General features: G+C 39.7%; 1 protein-coding gene and 1 pseudogene across 1 annotated transcript in view; both read right to left on the bottom strand.

Moving 5' to 3' along the window:
* The window catches only part of FAM47E (family with sequence similarity 47 member E), a 60,534-nt gene that overhangs the window by 5,361 nt on the left and 39,595 nt on the right, over positions 1-15,578 (bottom strand). The window contains exons 6-8 of the mRNA XM_088836130.1: positions 12,302-12,452; positions 7,485-7,685; positions 2,332-2,487 (exon numbers count right to left, since the gene is read on the bottom strand). Of these exons, the coding sequence (XP_088692256.1) occupies positions 2,332-2,487; positions 7,485-7,685; positions 12,302-12,452 (508 nt within the window). The remainder of the gene's footprint in view (positions 1-2,331; positions 2,488-7,484; positions 7,686-12,301; positions 12,453-15,578) is intronic.
* On the bottom strand, positions 13,960-14,990 carry LOC129562027 (PEST proteolytic signal-containing nuclear protein pseudogene; annotated as a pseudogene).

Raw genomic sequence — 15,578 nt, 5'->3', positions numbered from 1 at the left:
CACCTTAATCAAAAGTTTCATTACTGTTTTTATTTTTAAATATTTAACTCATTGAGGATGTTCGGTTATTTTTTGAAAGTGAACTGGAACCGTTTTATGTCATATATTCAGTCAGTCAGTTCAGTTGCTCAGTTGTGTCCAACTCTTTGTGACCCCATGAACTGCAGCATGCCAGGCTTCCCTGTCCATACCCAACTCCTGCAACTTGCTCAAACTCATGTCCATCAAGTCAGTGATGCCATCTAACCATCTCATCCTCTGTCGTCCCCTTCTCCTCCTGCCTTCAATCTTTTCCAGCATCAGGGTCTTTTCCAGTGAGTCAGTTCTTTGCATCAAGTGGCAAAAGTATTGGAGTTTCAGCTTCAGCATCAGTCCTTCCAATGAATATTTAGGACTGATTTCCTTTAGGATTGACTGGTTTGATCTCTTTGCAGTCCAAGGGACTCTCAAGAGTCTTCTCCAACACCACAGTTCAAAAGCATCAATTCTTCAGCACTCAGCTTTCTTTCTAATCCAACTTTCACATCCGTACATGACTGCCAGAAAAACCATAGCTTTAACTAGATGGACATTTGCTGGCAAAGGAATGTCTCTGCTTTGTAATACGCTGTCTAGATTGGTCATAGCTTTTCTTCCAAGGAGCAAGCGTCTTTTAATTTCATGGCTACAGTCACCATCTGCAGTGATTTTGGAGCCCCCCAAAAATAAAGTCTGTCACTGTTTCCATTGTTTCCCCATCTATTTGCCATGAAGCGATGGGATCAGATGCCATGTTCTTAGTTTTCTGAATGTTGAGTTTTAAGACAGCTTTTTCACTCTCCTCTTTCACTTTCATCAAGAGGCTCTTTAATTCTTCTTTGCTTTCTGCCATAAGGGTGGTGTCATCTGAATATCTGAGGTTATTGATATTTCTCCCGGCAATCTTGATTCCAGCTTGTGCATTTCGCATGATATACTCGCAGGATGACAATATACAGTCTTGACGTACTCCTTTCCCGATTTGCAACCAGTCCGTTGTTCCATGTCCAGTTCTAACTGTTGCTTCTTGACCTGCATACAGATTTCTCAGGAGGCAGGTCAGGTGATCTGATATTCCCATCTCCTGAAAGAATTTTCCAGTTTGTTGTGATCCACACAGTCAAAGGCTTTGGCGTAGTCAATAAAGCAGAAGTAGATGTTTTTCTGGAACTCTCTTGCTTTTTCTATGATCCAGCGGATGTTGGTAATTTGATCTCTGGTTCCTCTGCCTTTTCTAAACCAGCTTGCACATCTGGAAGTTCTCGGTTCACATACTGTTAAAGCCTGGCTTGGAGAATTTCAAGTATTACTTTGCTAGCGTGACATGTGTTAAACTCACATAAATTTAGATAGGCAGCTCCAAAAACTGTATGACAAGAAACTCTGCCTAATATTATTTATTTTGAAGCTTATATATAAGCACCTTGGGCTCATAAATTTATGTCATGTTTCCCATTTGAAAACAAGAATTTCATACCCAGTTCTAGAAAAGATAAAATACTTTCTGCCTCAGCTTTCCAAGCAAAAGGAGGCAATTGATGAGTGACTTTTGAATAAATGAGTAGCCGTACTTTCATAGCATTTTACATTTTTGAAATGTTTTCACAGTGTTATCTGGGAGAAGTTTTGAATCTGCTGATCCAGAGAAGAGGATCACAAATATTCTCAGCAGAGTCCTGTATAAGCATTGCCTCAAAATTTCCAAAATTTCAGGACTATAGTGAGCATCTTCTTCCATTAGGTACTTGCTCACAAGAGATGGGCAGGCACAAAGCTAATCTACAGTAAAGCCAGAACATATCCTTATCATGTGTGTTTGTTGCTTTGTAACATCAAACAGAGCTTAACTCTTGTTCCTTTTCTCTCCGAGAGATCCTGCAACTCTGCTGAATGGCATAAAAGTAGTTTTTTTCTAATCACAATTTTAACATTCCTTCATTGCTGATTAAAAAAAAAACAAACACATTTTCACTCAAAGAGAACTCATGACATCATATCCATTCTCAATTGAGATGGTCCTACCAAGTCACACCACCCTTTGAACAACCAATTTATCCATGGACTCAAGAAGAGTAGGAGGACAATGAGTGGTTGCTCCATCTTTAGAGACATTGTGTCTACCATGAAGCTAGGAGATTTCAAGCCTTGCTTATTACATATTCCTCATAAAATGACTTGGCTTTCTCATTGTCAAATTCAATATGCAAGTTATAAGACTTTCAGCAGCCTCTGAATTATTCCAGAGACTCTGACTTCAATATGAGGTGGCAGCTGCACTAGGTCAGATGATCAAGTCTCAGCATACACACATACCTGCTTCTGTAGCTCCTTTTTAAAATTCTCATCTTGAGCTTTACATAAGACCTTGGGGTCAACCAAAGGTTCATCAGCTCTTTGCTTTTTCCACAACTTGGGGTTCAGATACCATGATCCATATCTCATCTTCACCCACTTTGGTTTATGAGGTTTCTGTACAAATAACATAATTCCAAATTTCATTAGTTTCTTTGGTTTGTCATTTCAATAAATCTAAAATTAAACTTGTGAAAATGGTAGCATTTATTTTAAGTTTATGCTTACTCCTTTCCAAGGCATTTTATGAAGTGTCAGTAGGCTTTGATTTTACAAACATGAAAAGTTTACAACTGAGAAAATAATGTGGTAGGTAAGCATGGCCTTTGATTTAGACAAACCTGGGCTCAAATCCAGCCCTCTCCAACTTAGTAGCTATGAGACCATGGACAAGTTACTCAAATTCTTCATTTGTAAAACAGAGATAATACTTATCTACCCCATAGGGTTATTGGGAAGAAAAAATGAAAGAACTATGTAAAACAGCTAGAAATCGAATATTTCAATAAAGGGTAATGACCTTCAACAATCCTCAATCAAGATAATGTTATTAACCTATTAGTCCAGCTCTGTGCTCAGCTTTGTAAATGGTATACTACTTTTGATCCAAATGCTATCCAACACCAATCTCTTGTCTCTTTAACTGAAAGAGAGAAAGGGGTGGAAGAAGAGATGTCGTCTTTCTTTCTTCCATGTCTCAGTGTTACAACAAAAAGAGAAACTTTTCTGGACAAATGAAAAGAAAGAAGATCTGCCTGGAGCAGACTGTAGGAAAGAGGATTCCCTGGAAATGAGCTTGAAAGATCTGTGGGTTGATGGGAATGTCCTAACATGGGGTTGTAGTGATGGCTGCACAATTCTTTAAATGTGAAATCACTGAATTGTGCACTAAAATGGGTGAATACCTCAAAAACACATGTGTAATGTAAAATGTTGACTATTTCAGTGTTATGAAATAAAGTCTTCATGTTGTTAAAAAAAAAATAAATGAAACTTTTCTTTCCTATTAACAAGCAAGAGAAACAAAGGAAGGAGTTAATAGCCATAGAAACAGCAAACCAAGTCTGTAAAAGTTAAGCAATTGCAGTTTTAACTGTTACTAATCTGTAGAATATGCAACTAAATTTGTCCTTCACAAAGTTAATTCCTTAATCACTTTCTGACTTGATGTGAACTGTATCCTTTATGTGAATTGCAGCCTGCATCTGGCATTTTCTCCCCCACACTCTCCTGTAATACTCCCCTGAAGCATTCTTCATTTCAGGAAGGTCACCAGTCGATAACTTTGAAGGAGAACAGATCCAGTTACTGAGCTTCCTGACGCCAGCTGTGGCCCTTTTGAAATTTTTGCAGAAGAAAGAAAAATACAAGACCTTCACTGTTTTCATCCTTATCACCTACCCTGGCTACAAGTCTTGATTCTAAGACCTCTCCCTACTCCCCAGGAAGGAGGGCACGGCTTCTGAGGCACTTGCCTCCCATGTTCCCTTTTTGCTTGGCAAAGAAATAAAGCTACTGTCTTTCCTCCAAAACTCTGTCTCCATATTTCTTTCTGGTATTGGTGCACAGAGGGCCAGTATTTTGGCAACATCAGGAGTTCATCTGTTAGTTCATAGCCCAGTGCTGTGATGCAATACCAGCTCATTGTCTCATCATGAAAGGAGGTTTAATGTTTGCATGGGACTAAGAGATATGAAACGCAAAGATCCTGCTCCTCCCTCTTCTCAGGCTTCCCTGGTGGCTCACATGGTAAAGAATCTGCCTGCAATGCAGGAGACTTGGGTTCAATCCCTGGGTTAGGAAGATCCCCTGAAGAAGGAATGGGTACCCACTCTAGTATTCTTGCCTAGATAAATCCATGGACTGAGTCCCTGGGGTCACTCATATCTAAACTATGAGGTGGAATGTGTGAGCCATTCTAGAGTCAAGCCAGAAACACTTGCCTGAAGAAGACGGGATGGGACCGAACACACAGGAGGGAAATCCCTTCTCAGAGCTGGATTCAGCATTATGATCTCCATTCCAAGCCTCCTGACCACTTTGTTATTTCTAGGGCACCAGTCACACTGCTGCCTCAGTGCCTTTGCATTCACTGTTCCCTCTCCATAATGCTTTTCCCCAAGACACCCACATGTCTCACTCCTTACCTATTTCAGGTCATCTTTTCAGTTGTGTCTTCCCTGACCACCCAGTTCAAAAACTGTAACCCCCGTCACAATACTGCTTGTCTTCTTTCCCTGACTCGTGTTTCTTAACAGCAGTTATTACCACTTGATGTGCTAAATATTTTCTTTTTTTCTTTGTGGCTGTGCTGGGTCTTTGTTGTTGTGAGCGGGATTTCTCTAGTTGCAGCGAGCAGGAGTTACTCTCATTGCAGTGGCCTCTCTTGTTCAGAGCATGGGCTCTAGGGCATGCTCTGGCTTCAGTAGTTGAGGTCTGTGGGCTCAGTAATTGCAGCTCTAAAGTGTAGCCTCAGTAGTTGTGGTGCGAGGGCTTAGTTACCCCACGGTATGAGGGATGCTCCAGGATCAGGGATCAAACCCATGTCCTCTGCATTAGCAGGTGGATTCTTAACCACTGGACCATCAGGGAAGTCCTAAATATTTTTCTGATTGCTTGTCTCACCTCCCACCTTCTAAAATGTAAGCATCTGAGACTGGCAGCTAAAACAATACTTAGGACACAATCGGTGCTCATTAAACATTTGTTGAATTAAAATTAGGTCTCGTAACAGGCATTACTGACATTTTGAGCTGGATAATTCTTTGTTGAGGGTGGGGGGAGGGTGCTGGCTTATGCATTGCAAGAGGTTCAGCAGCATTCCTGGTCTCAACCCACTAGATGTCTGTTGCTCTTTAGTTACTGAGTCCTGTCTGACTCTTTGTGACCCCATGGACTGCAGCACACCAGGCTTCCCTGTCCTTCACAATCTCCCTGAGTTTGCTCAAACTCATGTCCGTTGAGCCAGTGACACCATCCAATCATCTCATCCTCTACCACTCCTTTCTCCTCTTGCCCTCAATCTTCTGTGGGGAAAAAATTAGAGAATTTAAAGACATAGCAATAGAAACACAGAAAAGAGAATCAAAACTGAACAGAGCAGCTGTGATCTGTGAGACAACTTCATGCAACATGATTTACAAGTGATTGGAGTCATGGGAGGGGGTTGCAGGAAAAAAACATTTGACCATGTTATAGCCAAACTTTCCCCCAATAGTTTAAACCTATAAACTCATAGATCAAAGAAGAATAGTAAACCCCAAGCATAAAAAACATGAAGAACTAAATACCAATGTGTATAATAATCACACTACTCAAAAATCAGTGACAAAGGTAAGAATGACATAAGATTTAAACAACACAACCAAGATGACAGTGGGTGAAAACAAGAAACTTTTGAATCTAGAATTCTATACCCACAAAAATACCTTTTAAAATGAAGGCAGAATAAGGATAGCTTCAGACTTAGAAAAGCTGGGAGAATTCATTGCCAGCAGATGTACACTGGTAGAGTGTGACATGTGTATAAAGTTTAATCACTCTGTAGTGCCTGACCATTTATGACCCCATGGACTGTAGCCCGCCAGGCTCCTCCGTCCATGGGATTCTCCAGGCAAGAATACTGGAGTGGGTTGCCATTCCCTTCTCCAGGGGATCTTCCCGATGCAGGGATTGAACATGGGTCTCCTGCATTGCAGGCAGATTCTTTACAGTCTGAGCACCAGGGAAACCCAGGTAGAGAGGAGATATCAAAGGAAGGTGTTAAAGGAAGTCTCTCAGGCCGAAGGAAAATGATACCATGTGGAAATCTATTTGAACTTTTGCACAGTGATCCTCCATCTGCCAGTCAAAAGTTCGATTTTGGCAATAACCACCATGCTTTATAAAGCAGCATTTGTGCAATTATTTGTAAGTACAGGGACTTGAGCAATTTCATTCAGCCCAGATTCAGAACAAGCAGTGGTTCAGGCCCCATGTGCCTGAACCATGTGGATGTAATTTGCTTGCCCAGGATCATTTTATACTTTACACTTTAGAAAGATGAGTGGAAAACAGAAAATTTTAAATTAGTGACAGAATGCACAGTTTTCATAAATGTTATGCAACAGAGTCAAGGGTGGAAAACATCATGAGTGTAAAACTAGGTCAGCTGATTATGTTCAATTATAAATGGCAAAGTTATTGTGTCAAAAATATTGGAAAAATAGTATCAAACCTGGAGTAGGGAATGGCAGCCCACTCCAGTATCCTTGCCTGGAGAATTCCATGGACAGAGGAGCCTGGTGGGCTACAGTCCATGAGGTTCACAAAGAATCAGACACAACTGAGCAACTGAACACACACTTAGTATAAAAGACAGAGGGTAATTATTATCTTCACTTTCAGAGAAACAAACTGTATAACCTCCTCACCCCACAACTCCCACATAGGCACTGAAATCTGTTGTCGGACTGGCACAATTTGACTTGTATATATACAGTTGCACTAACACATTGTACAGAAAAGTTCTTAGGGGTTCATAGTACTTCCTTTTGGAACATAGCCTGTTTTTTCTACTGTTTCCTTGTTCTGTCTTCACAGGAAACTGGTGCTGGGAAACTGAGCAATTTGTTAATTATCAGGCAAGCATGTGGTCAAGAATGATGGTTTGTGGTCAAAAACACCACCATAAAAATTCAAGAATACTTTGGACAGGAACAGTGTCCCCAGTCACCGACTGCAGCATTTTACTCTTATAATTGTAAACACACATGTATAGTTGTACTGACTACTGGAATTTCAACATGTAAAACGCATGAGATAAGTTTCAACATATAAAACAAACCGATTGTTTCAACACATAAAACACATAAAAAGAACTAATGATTCTTCAGATATCACCAATAATGCTAAATGGCATGCCTTGTTTGTATAACTGACTTCGTCAGATGTATTAAATATTCACTCACTTAACACATTTATTTATTAGATTTTTTAACAAATATTAAACATCAAAGAATTTTTCAAGAATTTTACTGAAAATGGTCAGTGCCTTCTGAGGTACCCGAATTCAAGAACATTTAACATTTTGATATAATTTAATTTTCTTTGACTTCTCCCTTTTTTGCAATTACCTGTGGTTTCTGAAGTCTCTGCTCACAGTCTAGGTTCTGGAAAAACTGTGGTTCCTGCAGTTTATTTAGCCCACTCCTTTTCTTTAGCTCCAGAGGAACCTGGCTGGGTCTCATTGTGTGGAGCACGTTATCGCATGGTTTGCTCTGATAGTTAATGTCAAACTGTCTCAGGATAAACTCCTCATCAATGTTCAGGTTCCCCTGGAAGAATGACACAGGGCATGAGTCAAGGACAAATGTCGAAATGTTCCTTCTTCTTTCTTTAATCTAAAGGAGGTGTTTGGCCATGACTGGAGAAGAGAGAGGTAGTTTAGACAAGAGGTGGAAAACACTCTTGTAGGGGACAAGAAGGATTTGAGGTCTGGAGAGTTTTGTCAGTGCATTGAAACAACTTAGGACCTATAAGAAGCAGGGAGTCCTGAGGGAAATGATGGGGCTGTGGAAAATTCAGTCTGTTTGATCAAAAGCAAACATCTCTAACACGTTATAAGAGTGACATCTCTAGAGGTATTTTCCAGACACGTCTATAAATGTTAGTGTCTGTTCTGCCCACAGCCGTTATAAGGTTATAAGGGAAGCTGCCCTGTTTGGGATTCCTATTGAAGCCACGTTTTGTGCACAGAACAAACCTCCTTCTCTTCCCTCAGCCAAAACTGGGAGGAGCAGAGATGGGCACATTTAGAGCACCTAATCATCCATAAGGAACGCTGGGCTGGAAGAAGCACAAGCTGGAATCAAGATTGCCGGGAGAAATATCAATAACCTCAGATATGCAGATGACACCACCCTTATGGCAGAAAGTGGAGAGGATCTAAAAAGCCTCTTGATGAAAGTGAAAGAGGAGAGTGAAAAAGTTGGCTTGAAGCTCAACATTCAGAAAACAAAGATCATGGCATCTGGTCCCATCACTTCATGGGAAATAGATGGAAAAACAGTGGAAACAGTGTCAGACTTTGTTTTTTTGGGCTCCAAAATCACTGCAGATGCTGATTGCAGCCATGAAATTAAAAGACGCTTGCTCCTTGGAAGGAAAGTTATGACCAACCTAGATAGCATATTAAAAAGCAGAGACATTACTTTGCCAACAAAGATCCGTCTAGTCAAGGCTATGGTTTTTCCCATGGTCATGTATGGATGTGAGAGTTGGACTGTGAAGAAGGCTGATCGCCGAAGAATTGATGCTTTTGAACTGTGGTGTTGGAGAAGACTCTTGAGAGTCCCTTGGACTGCAAGGAGATCTAACCAGTCCATTCTAAAGGAGATCAATCCTGGGTGTTCATTGGAAGGACTGATGCTAAGGCTGAAACTCCAATACTTTGGCCACCTCATGCGACGAGTTGACTCACTGGAAAAGACTCTGATGCTGGGAAAGGTTGGGGGTGGGAGGAGAAGGGGACGGCAGAGAATGAGATGGCTGGATGGCATCACCGACTCGATGGACATGAGTTTGAGTGTACTCCGGGAGTTGGTGATGGACAGGGAGGCCTGGCGTGCTGTGATTCATGGGGTCGCAGAGAGTCGGACACGACTGAGCGACTGAAATGAAATGAACTGAATTGAATCATCCATAAGGGCTTCCCAGGTGGTTCAGTGGTTAAGAAAAAAAAAAACCCGCCTGCCAATGCAGGACCCACAGGAGACACGGGTTCAATCCCTGGGTCAGGAAGGTCCCCTGAAAGAGGAAATGGCAACTCACTTCAGTATTCTTGCCTGGAAAATCCCATGGACAGAGGAGCCTGGTGGGCTACAGTCCATGGGTTGCAAAGAGTCAGACACAACCAAGCACTCACGCAGCATGGAAACATCTGTAGGCTGATCATGGATGTATGATGTGGCTAAAAGATAGTTTACATTTGAAGGATAGTAGAATATAGCATCCCAAATGTGCCTCTGGCCCAAGAAGGGTTATTTTGAGCTGCTGATTTTGAGAAACAGCAAACAACACAGGAAACAATCTAGAAACAGAGTAGAAGTCTCACACTTTAAGTGAAATTTACATTAATTAAAAAAAATCTCTTTTTGTAAGGGTGTCTCCATCTCCATTCTAGAAGGAAAAGGAAGACTCTAAATCATATTATCAACAGAGAAGGCACTCATTTAAATCTGCACAACAAATGGTAATCCTGTTCTCCTGTTTTTCCTGGTCATCTCCCCAGTTACTGACTCCCCACAATTTTTTCTCTTTTGCCTTTGGCTGAAGATGGTGTTTGAGCCTGATTTCTAGCCCACCTAGAAGAGTTACTCATTTTTCCCTGGGTATCTCCCATGTATACATGAGGTATACTTGTTAATAAACTTCTGTTTGTTTTTCAGTTGTTAATCTGTCTTTGGTTGTAGAGATCCTGGAGAGAAATTAGAAGAGTAAACGTAAAAGTATTCTTCCCTCCCCAGCAGAGTCAACACAATCCCACCTTGGAATATATAAGTTGGGGAACATAGAGGATGAGGTCATCAGCAACTGAAGCTGATGTTGAAGCGAAACTTACAGAGAGGGATCATTAAATAGAGACGGGTATAATATTGAAACAGAAACAGAGCAAGCAGAATCAATGAGGTAAAAAATAAATAAACAACACGGAAGGAAAGCGTAAACTAGGGCTATAGAGACAATACCACAGGGTGACGTGATAGGGACCAAAGCAGTATGACAGATAAAGATGCGACCTTGGTCATAAGGGACTGAAGACAAGGCTGGTCACAGTGCACCTAAACTATTATCCTAGGGTTCCTCAAATTTCCTGCCGAAAGAGGAATAGTCTCCAGCAGTAGGAATGGGAGAAGAGTAAGAGCTGGAAATCAGGCAATCCCATCCAGCGGACTGTAGACAAGCAGTGGTAGAGTGGGCATCAGTGGGTAGAGTGCTTTCTTGCCCAGCATCCCTAGTCCAGTCACCCTCTGGGAAGCCTCCCTCCACCACTCTCAGTCAATCTGTTGCAGAAGGCTGGACATGCCCATCTTTTGACCTCAGGGTAAGACATGTGACCTGGACTAGCCAATAATTATATTCCATCTCCTTGCTCATAGTGGATAATTCACGCGTAGGTGTGACTCAGGTTAGTCCAGTAAATGTAAGCCCTGGATTTTCCCCTATGAGATAAAGGTTAGAGTGGTGGGATTTAAGTTTTGAAAATTTAGTGACTACTTTGGCATCTCTTAGGGAAAGACTACAGGAAAGTGTAGTCAGATAGAGGGAGCAGCCAAGTGATAGGGAGAGGGCATAAAAACATTTTAACACCAAGGTACAGCTGTGTCTGAAGCACCCAAGACTTCTGGATGATTCCCTTTTCTCCCTTAATCTAGTCAGAATTACACCATTTGCAAAAGAATTAGTCCTAAGTAATACATTGACTAAAACTGACTAACACACTCAAAAAATGAGGGTGGGGGATGGAAAATTCTCAGTTCAGTTCAGTTCAGTTCAGTCGCTCAGTCGTGTCCGACTCTCCGCGACCCCATGACTCACTGGAAAATTCTAGAAGGTCTTAAATCCAATAAACAGCATCAGGAATCTAGACATCTAAGGGGACTCAAGGACAGGAATAGGTGCTAAGGAGGGCAAGAAAAGAGCTTGATAACTGAGTCAAAAGTCTCTTCATGTCAAATACTTTTTGTAATGACTGTAGCCAAACATAGCTTCCAAAGTACTTAAAGATAAATATAACCAAGAAAGATTTATATGATCTGAAGAGAAATCCGAGTATGATGGAAAAGATTGAAGGCAGGAGGAGAAGGGGATGACAGAGGATGAGATGGTTGGATGGGATCATCAACTCAATAGACCTGAGTTTGAACAAGCTCCGGGAGATGGTGAAGGACAGGGAAGCCTGGTGTGCTATAGTCCAAGTGGTCGCAAAGAGTAGGACACGACTAAGCAACTAAACAACAACAACATAACCAAGAGAAATGAGTTGAAGAAGGAGTGAAGGATACAACCTCCAGTTATATGATGACTAAATTCTGGGGAATCTAATGTAAACCATAATGACTACAGTTAACAATGCTGGATTACACGCTTGAATGTAAGCATGTACATTCTTATAGTTACAGTGTTAGTTGGTCAGGCGTGTCTGACTCTTTGCCACCCCATGGACTGCAGCCTGCCAGTCTCCTCGTCCATGGGATTTTCCAAGCAAGAATACTGGAGAGGGTTGCCATTCCCTTCTCCAGAGGATCTTCCTGACCCAGGGATAGATCCCAAGTCTACAACATTGTAGGGAGACTCTACCATCTGAGCCACCCAGGAAGCTCCAAATTTAATTTTGATAAACCTAAAATTTAAATTTGATAAACCTAAAGTGTTAGTTGCTGAGTTATGTCCAACTCCTTGGGACCCAATCGACTGTAACCTTTGTCCATAGAACTCTTCAGGCAAGAATACTGGAGTGGGTCACCGTTCCCTTCTCCAGGGGATCTTCCTGACCCAGAGTTCGAACATGGGTCTTCAGCATTGCACTATATGTATATATAAAATCATCACACTGTATACCTTATACAGTGTTATATGTCAATTATATCTCAATAAAGTTGAGGAAAAACAAAGAGACACTTTAAATAATACATGAAACAACAGCAATATGACATATAAACATTTACACATTGGCTGCAAGCTTGCAAACTTTCCAGAAATTTCACCTACAAGAAACATTTTTATTTCACATGGTGGGAGAGTCAAAAGATGCTTTTATGACTTTGTCTATTTGACTTAGATTTATCCAAATGCCATCAACTAACAAAAACTGTTTTGTTTTATTTTTTAACAAAAGTAACTTTGAGTTCAAATTGTAAAAAGTAGGTTGCAAGTATTACTAGTAACTTACAAAGGCAGCAGCCCAGTTGCAGAAGTCGCTAACTCCTTGGCGTACATTTTTGTGAAAAAGCAGACCGTCCTTTTGGAGCAAACCTGTTTCACTTGGCTTCTTTTTTTCATAAAGCCATTGGCATGGATGTGACACAGGAGTCTTCTTGGGACTAAAGATAATGAAATCATCAAAGAATTATAATATAAGATGCCATGAATCCAAGTGGATTTCAAATAGTATCTTTGGGAGGAATTCATAATTGCATGTATTTTTAACAGTCTCTTGCAAGCTCATACAAATTATGTGTTAATATTTTCAAAGATCATATTCTCATTATCAATATCATAAAGACAAGTATACCATGTTATTCAGAACAATTAAAATTGATGTAGAATTTTATCATTGCAAGTTAACTTTTTTAAAATTATGAGTACCATTTATTAAGACTTGTGTCAGGTAAAAGCTCAAATTATAGTGACTGGAATCTTCCGAAGTCTTTTTTTTTTTTTTTTAGAGTTTGACAAATTTATTGGTATTTTAGTAAAGACATTTATCTTAGTTGTTTCTCTCTCCCATCTTGACTGTAGGTTGATATTTGAGTCAAGAAAATGAAATGTAGGAGAGGGATGTTATTTCAACATAAACATTAAAATGAACAAAAATGGAAAGTCTGCCTACATTAAAGCAAGTTAAATTCATGTATCTTGATATAATTAAATCATGTAAGTAAGAACTAATAGTTCTATATACATTTCCATTGTTTTACTTGGGGCTTATTCTAAACTCAAATGCAAGTGAACAAAGTATTAGGAATATATACAGGCTGCTTCTCTGGAGTTATTACTTATTAAAAGAGTTCAGCAAATAGTTACCACCAATCAAACAGTCTGAAGCTGCCTCCAAATCTAACATTGTAGTTTTCAAGGAAATCATTATCCTGTATGTTTCTTCTATGTGTGTCTATGCTTTAAAAGATGTGTTTAACTGTCACATTAAAAAAGAATTCATATACAATACAAAAATACAAAATGAACACAATCCTACAATACATAGATTAACAAAGTATATGTGGTCGAAGATTCCATAAAATATGTTTAAAGATGCATTTTCTTTCATTTTCAGTATCTAAAATGTGCTTTTGAGAGGCCACTGGTTAGCAAGTAAAGCATATTTTTGTGCTAAATAAGAATTCCTGTTAATAAGTTCAAATCAAATTGGATTTCACCAGTTAGTAACATAAATGCTTTGATAAAGTTACAGAAAGTGCATCTTTCTTATCTTCCATCTTCATACAGTGTTGCTCCCCCTTTTTTTGCTGTTTATACCCTTTAAAAAATAAAAACAGCCAAACATTTAACTATTATGTACATTTAAATTTTTGGTGGTGGTTTGTTATTTTAAAAGAAACAGCTTCCTTATGATTTGCCTCAAGATCTGGTGGAAATGCTTACAGGAACTAGCTAATAACAAAAATCAAGAGAAGCACATTCAAAATACCGATTTACTTTGGTAGCAAATGGTTGTTCTTTGAAGACTAATGAAGGTAGACAAGACCCTTTAAAATGAAGTGGGCTATTTTAAATACTCAACAGTTTACATAAAATTTTAAAATGTTCTTTCTAAAGAGCTTAAGCATCTGTATCCACTGATAGCAATGCAATAACTAGTTAATGATGATTTGAAACTAAACAAATGCCCATTAGGAAAAAAAAAAAAAGCTGTATTTTATCTAATTTACTTTCCCAGTCAATAGTCCAGTAACATTTTCCTCCCAATACAATACTCCCTTCTCTATAAGGCTGTTCCTGGGAGCCAGACAAGTTTAGGTTAATAAGGGAGTTAAGTTAGAGAGTAACTGCCTACAGTTTATTAAATAGACAACTTTTTGCTTCCCTCCTAATGTGCTAATAGTTGTGTCTAAAAAAATATGCAATTCTTAGAAAGGTACCATTTCTGATTATTTTAGTATCTTAACCTTTGGAAACTAATCACATGAAACTACAAAATTAGTAAATGTCTCGAAATCTGTATATAAAACATAAATTACCTCTAATTTCAAATTCTCATTTATTAGTGTACCACTCAATATTTAAAAAAAGAAAAAGAAAAAAAATGCGGCTCCAAAGATAGTCTTATACCATTCCTTAAAAAAGGAAACTGTTCCTTTTAACTTTACACCCACCCCACACCCCAATTTCAAAACACATCATTTAATTGTCTTGGTCATGGACATTTCCAAGATGAGATTTTATATTTCGCTCCCATAGCTTCTGGTTATCAGAAAACCCATGCTTTCCTTTATTGAAGGAATTTGGTCCTGCTGATGTTGGTGTATCCCTTCCAATATTCTTCATCCTCATCTTTGCTTCTGGAGGCATTTCCTCTGGTTCACTATCTTCGTCTTCATTAAAAGCTGCTGCTACTGAAAGGGTTTTTGGAGCAAGAGTTGGAACCGGTTCTTTAGGCTTACTTGAGCCAAGTTTGATGGATATGGCTGAGGCTTTCTTTGTCGTCTGACTACCTATGGCAAATCCAAACTTGGAGATCTTTGGAGGTTTTGTTGGGAAGTCTGCAGTTTCATCTTCAGCTGATCGCTTCTCAGCGCTGCGACTGGAATTTTCCCCTCCATTACTCCGGCGGCTCCAGCTCGCTGCGGCTTCTCAGGCTTCTCCTCTCCCGCCTTCCCGTCCGCCATTTTCCCCGCCGCGGCCTCTTCCGGAGTCTTAGACAGTCTTGACAAGCAGGAGATATCCTGGCATCTCTCTCCTTCAGCCTTAAAATTCAGCCTATTAGTAGATCTGGTAGATTTTAATTCTGTCCCCTTCTCTGGCCTGTCACAAAATGTATCTCTGCATCTTTCTTAAGGCCCAAATGCCAATTCCTAATCCATTCTCTACACTGTAGCCAAACCTGTCATTTCAGTATATAAATTCAGTCTTATCAAATGCAGCTACATTTCATCCTGGATTAAACCTCTTCAATAGCTTCTTTTTAAAAACTGAGATATAATTCATACATCATAATATTTACCATTTCAAAGTATACAATTCAGTTGCTTTCATATATTTACAAAGTTGCATGGCCATCACCACTAATTTTGGAACATCTTCATCACCCCAAAAGAAGAAGCCCCGTAGCCATTAACAGTCACTATTTGTCTTCCCTTCTCTACCATTCTCCTTGCTCTGAAACCACTAATTGACTTTCTGTCTCTGTGGATTTGCCTACTTTGTATAGTTCATCTGAATGGAACCATATATAACCTTTTTTGTCTGGCTTCTTTCACTTAGCATAT

The sequence above is a fragment of the Moschus berezovskii genome, chromosome 5 (genome assembly GCF_049115385.1).
Source record: "Moschus berezovskii isolate FMDL1 chromosome 5, NW_MosBer_1.0, whole genome shotgun sequence".
NCBI lineage: Eukaryota > Metazoa > Chordata > Mammalia > Artiodactyla > Moschidae > Moschus > Moschus berezovskii.
This window is presented reverse-complemented; position numbering and strand designations above follow the sequence as displayed.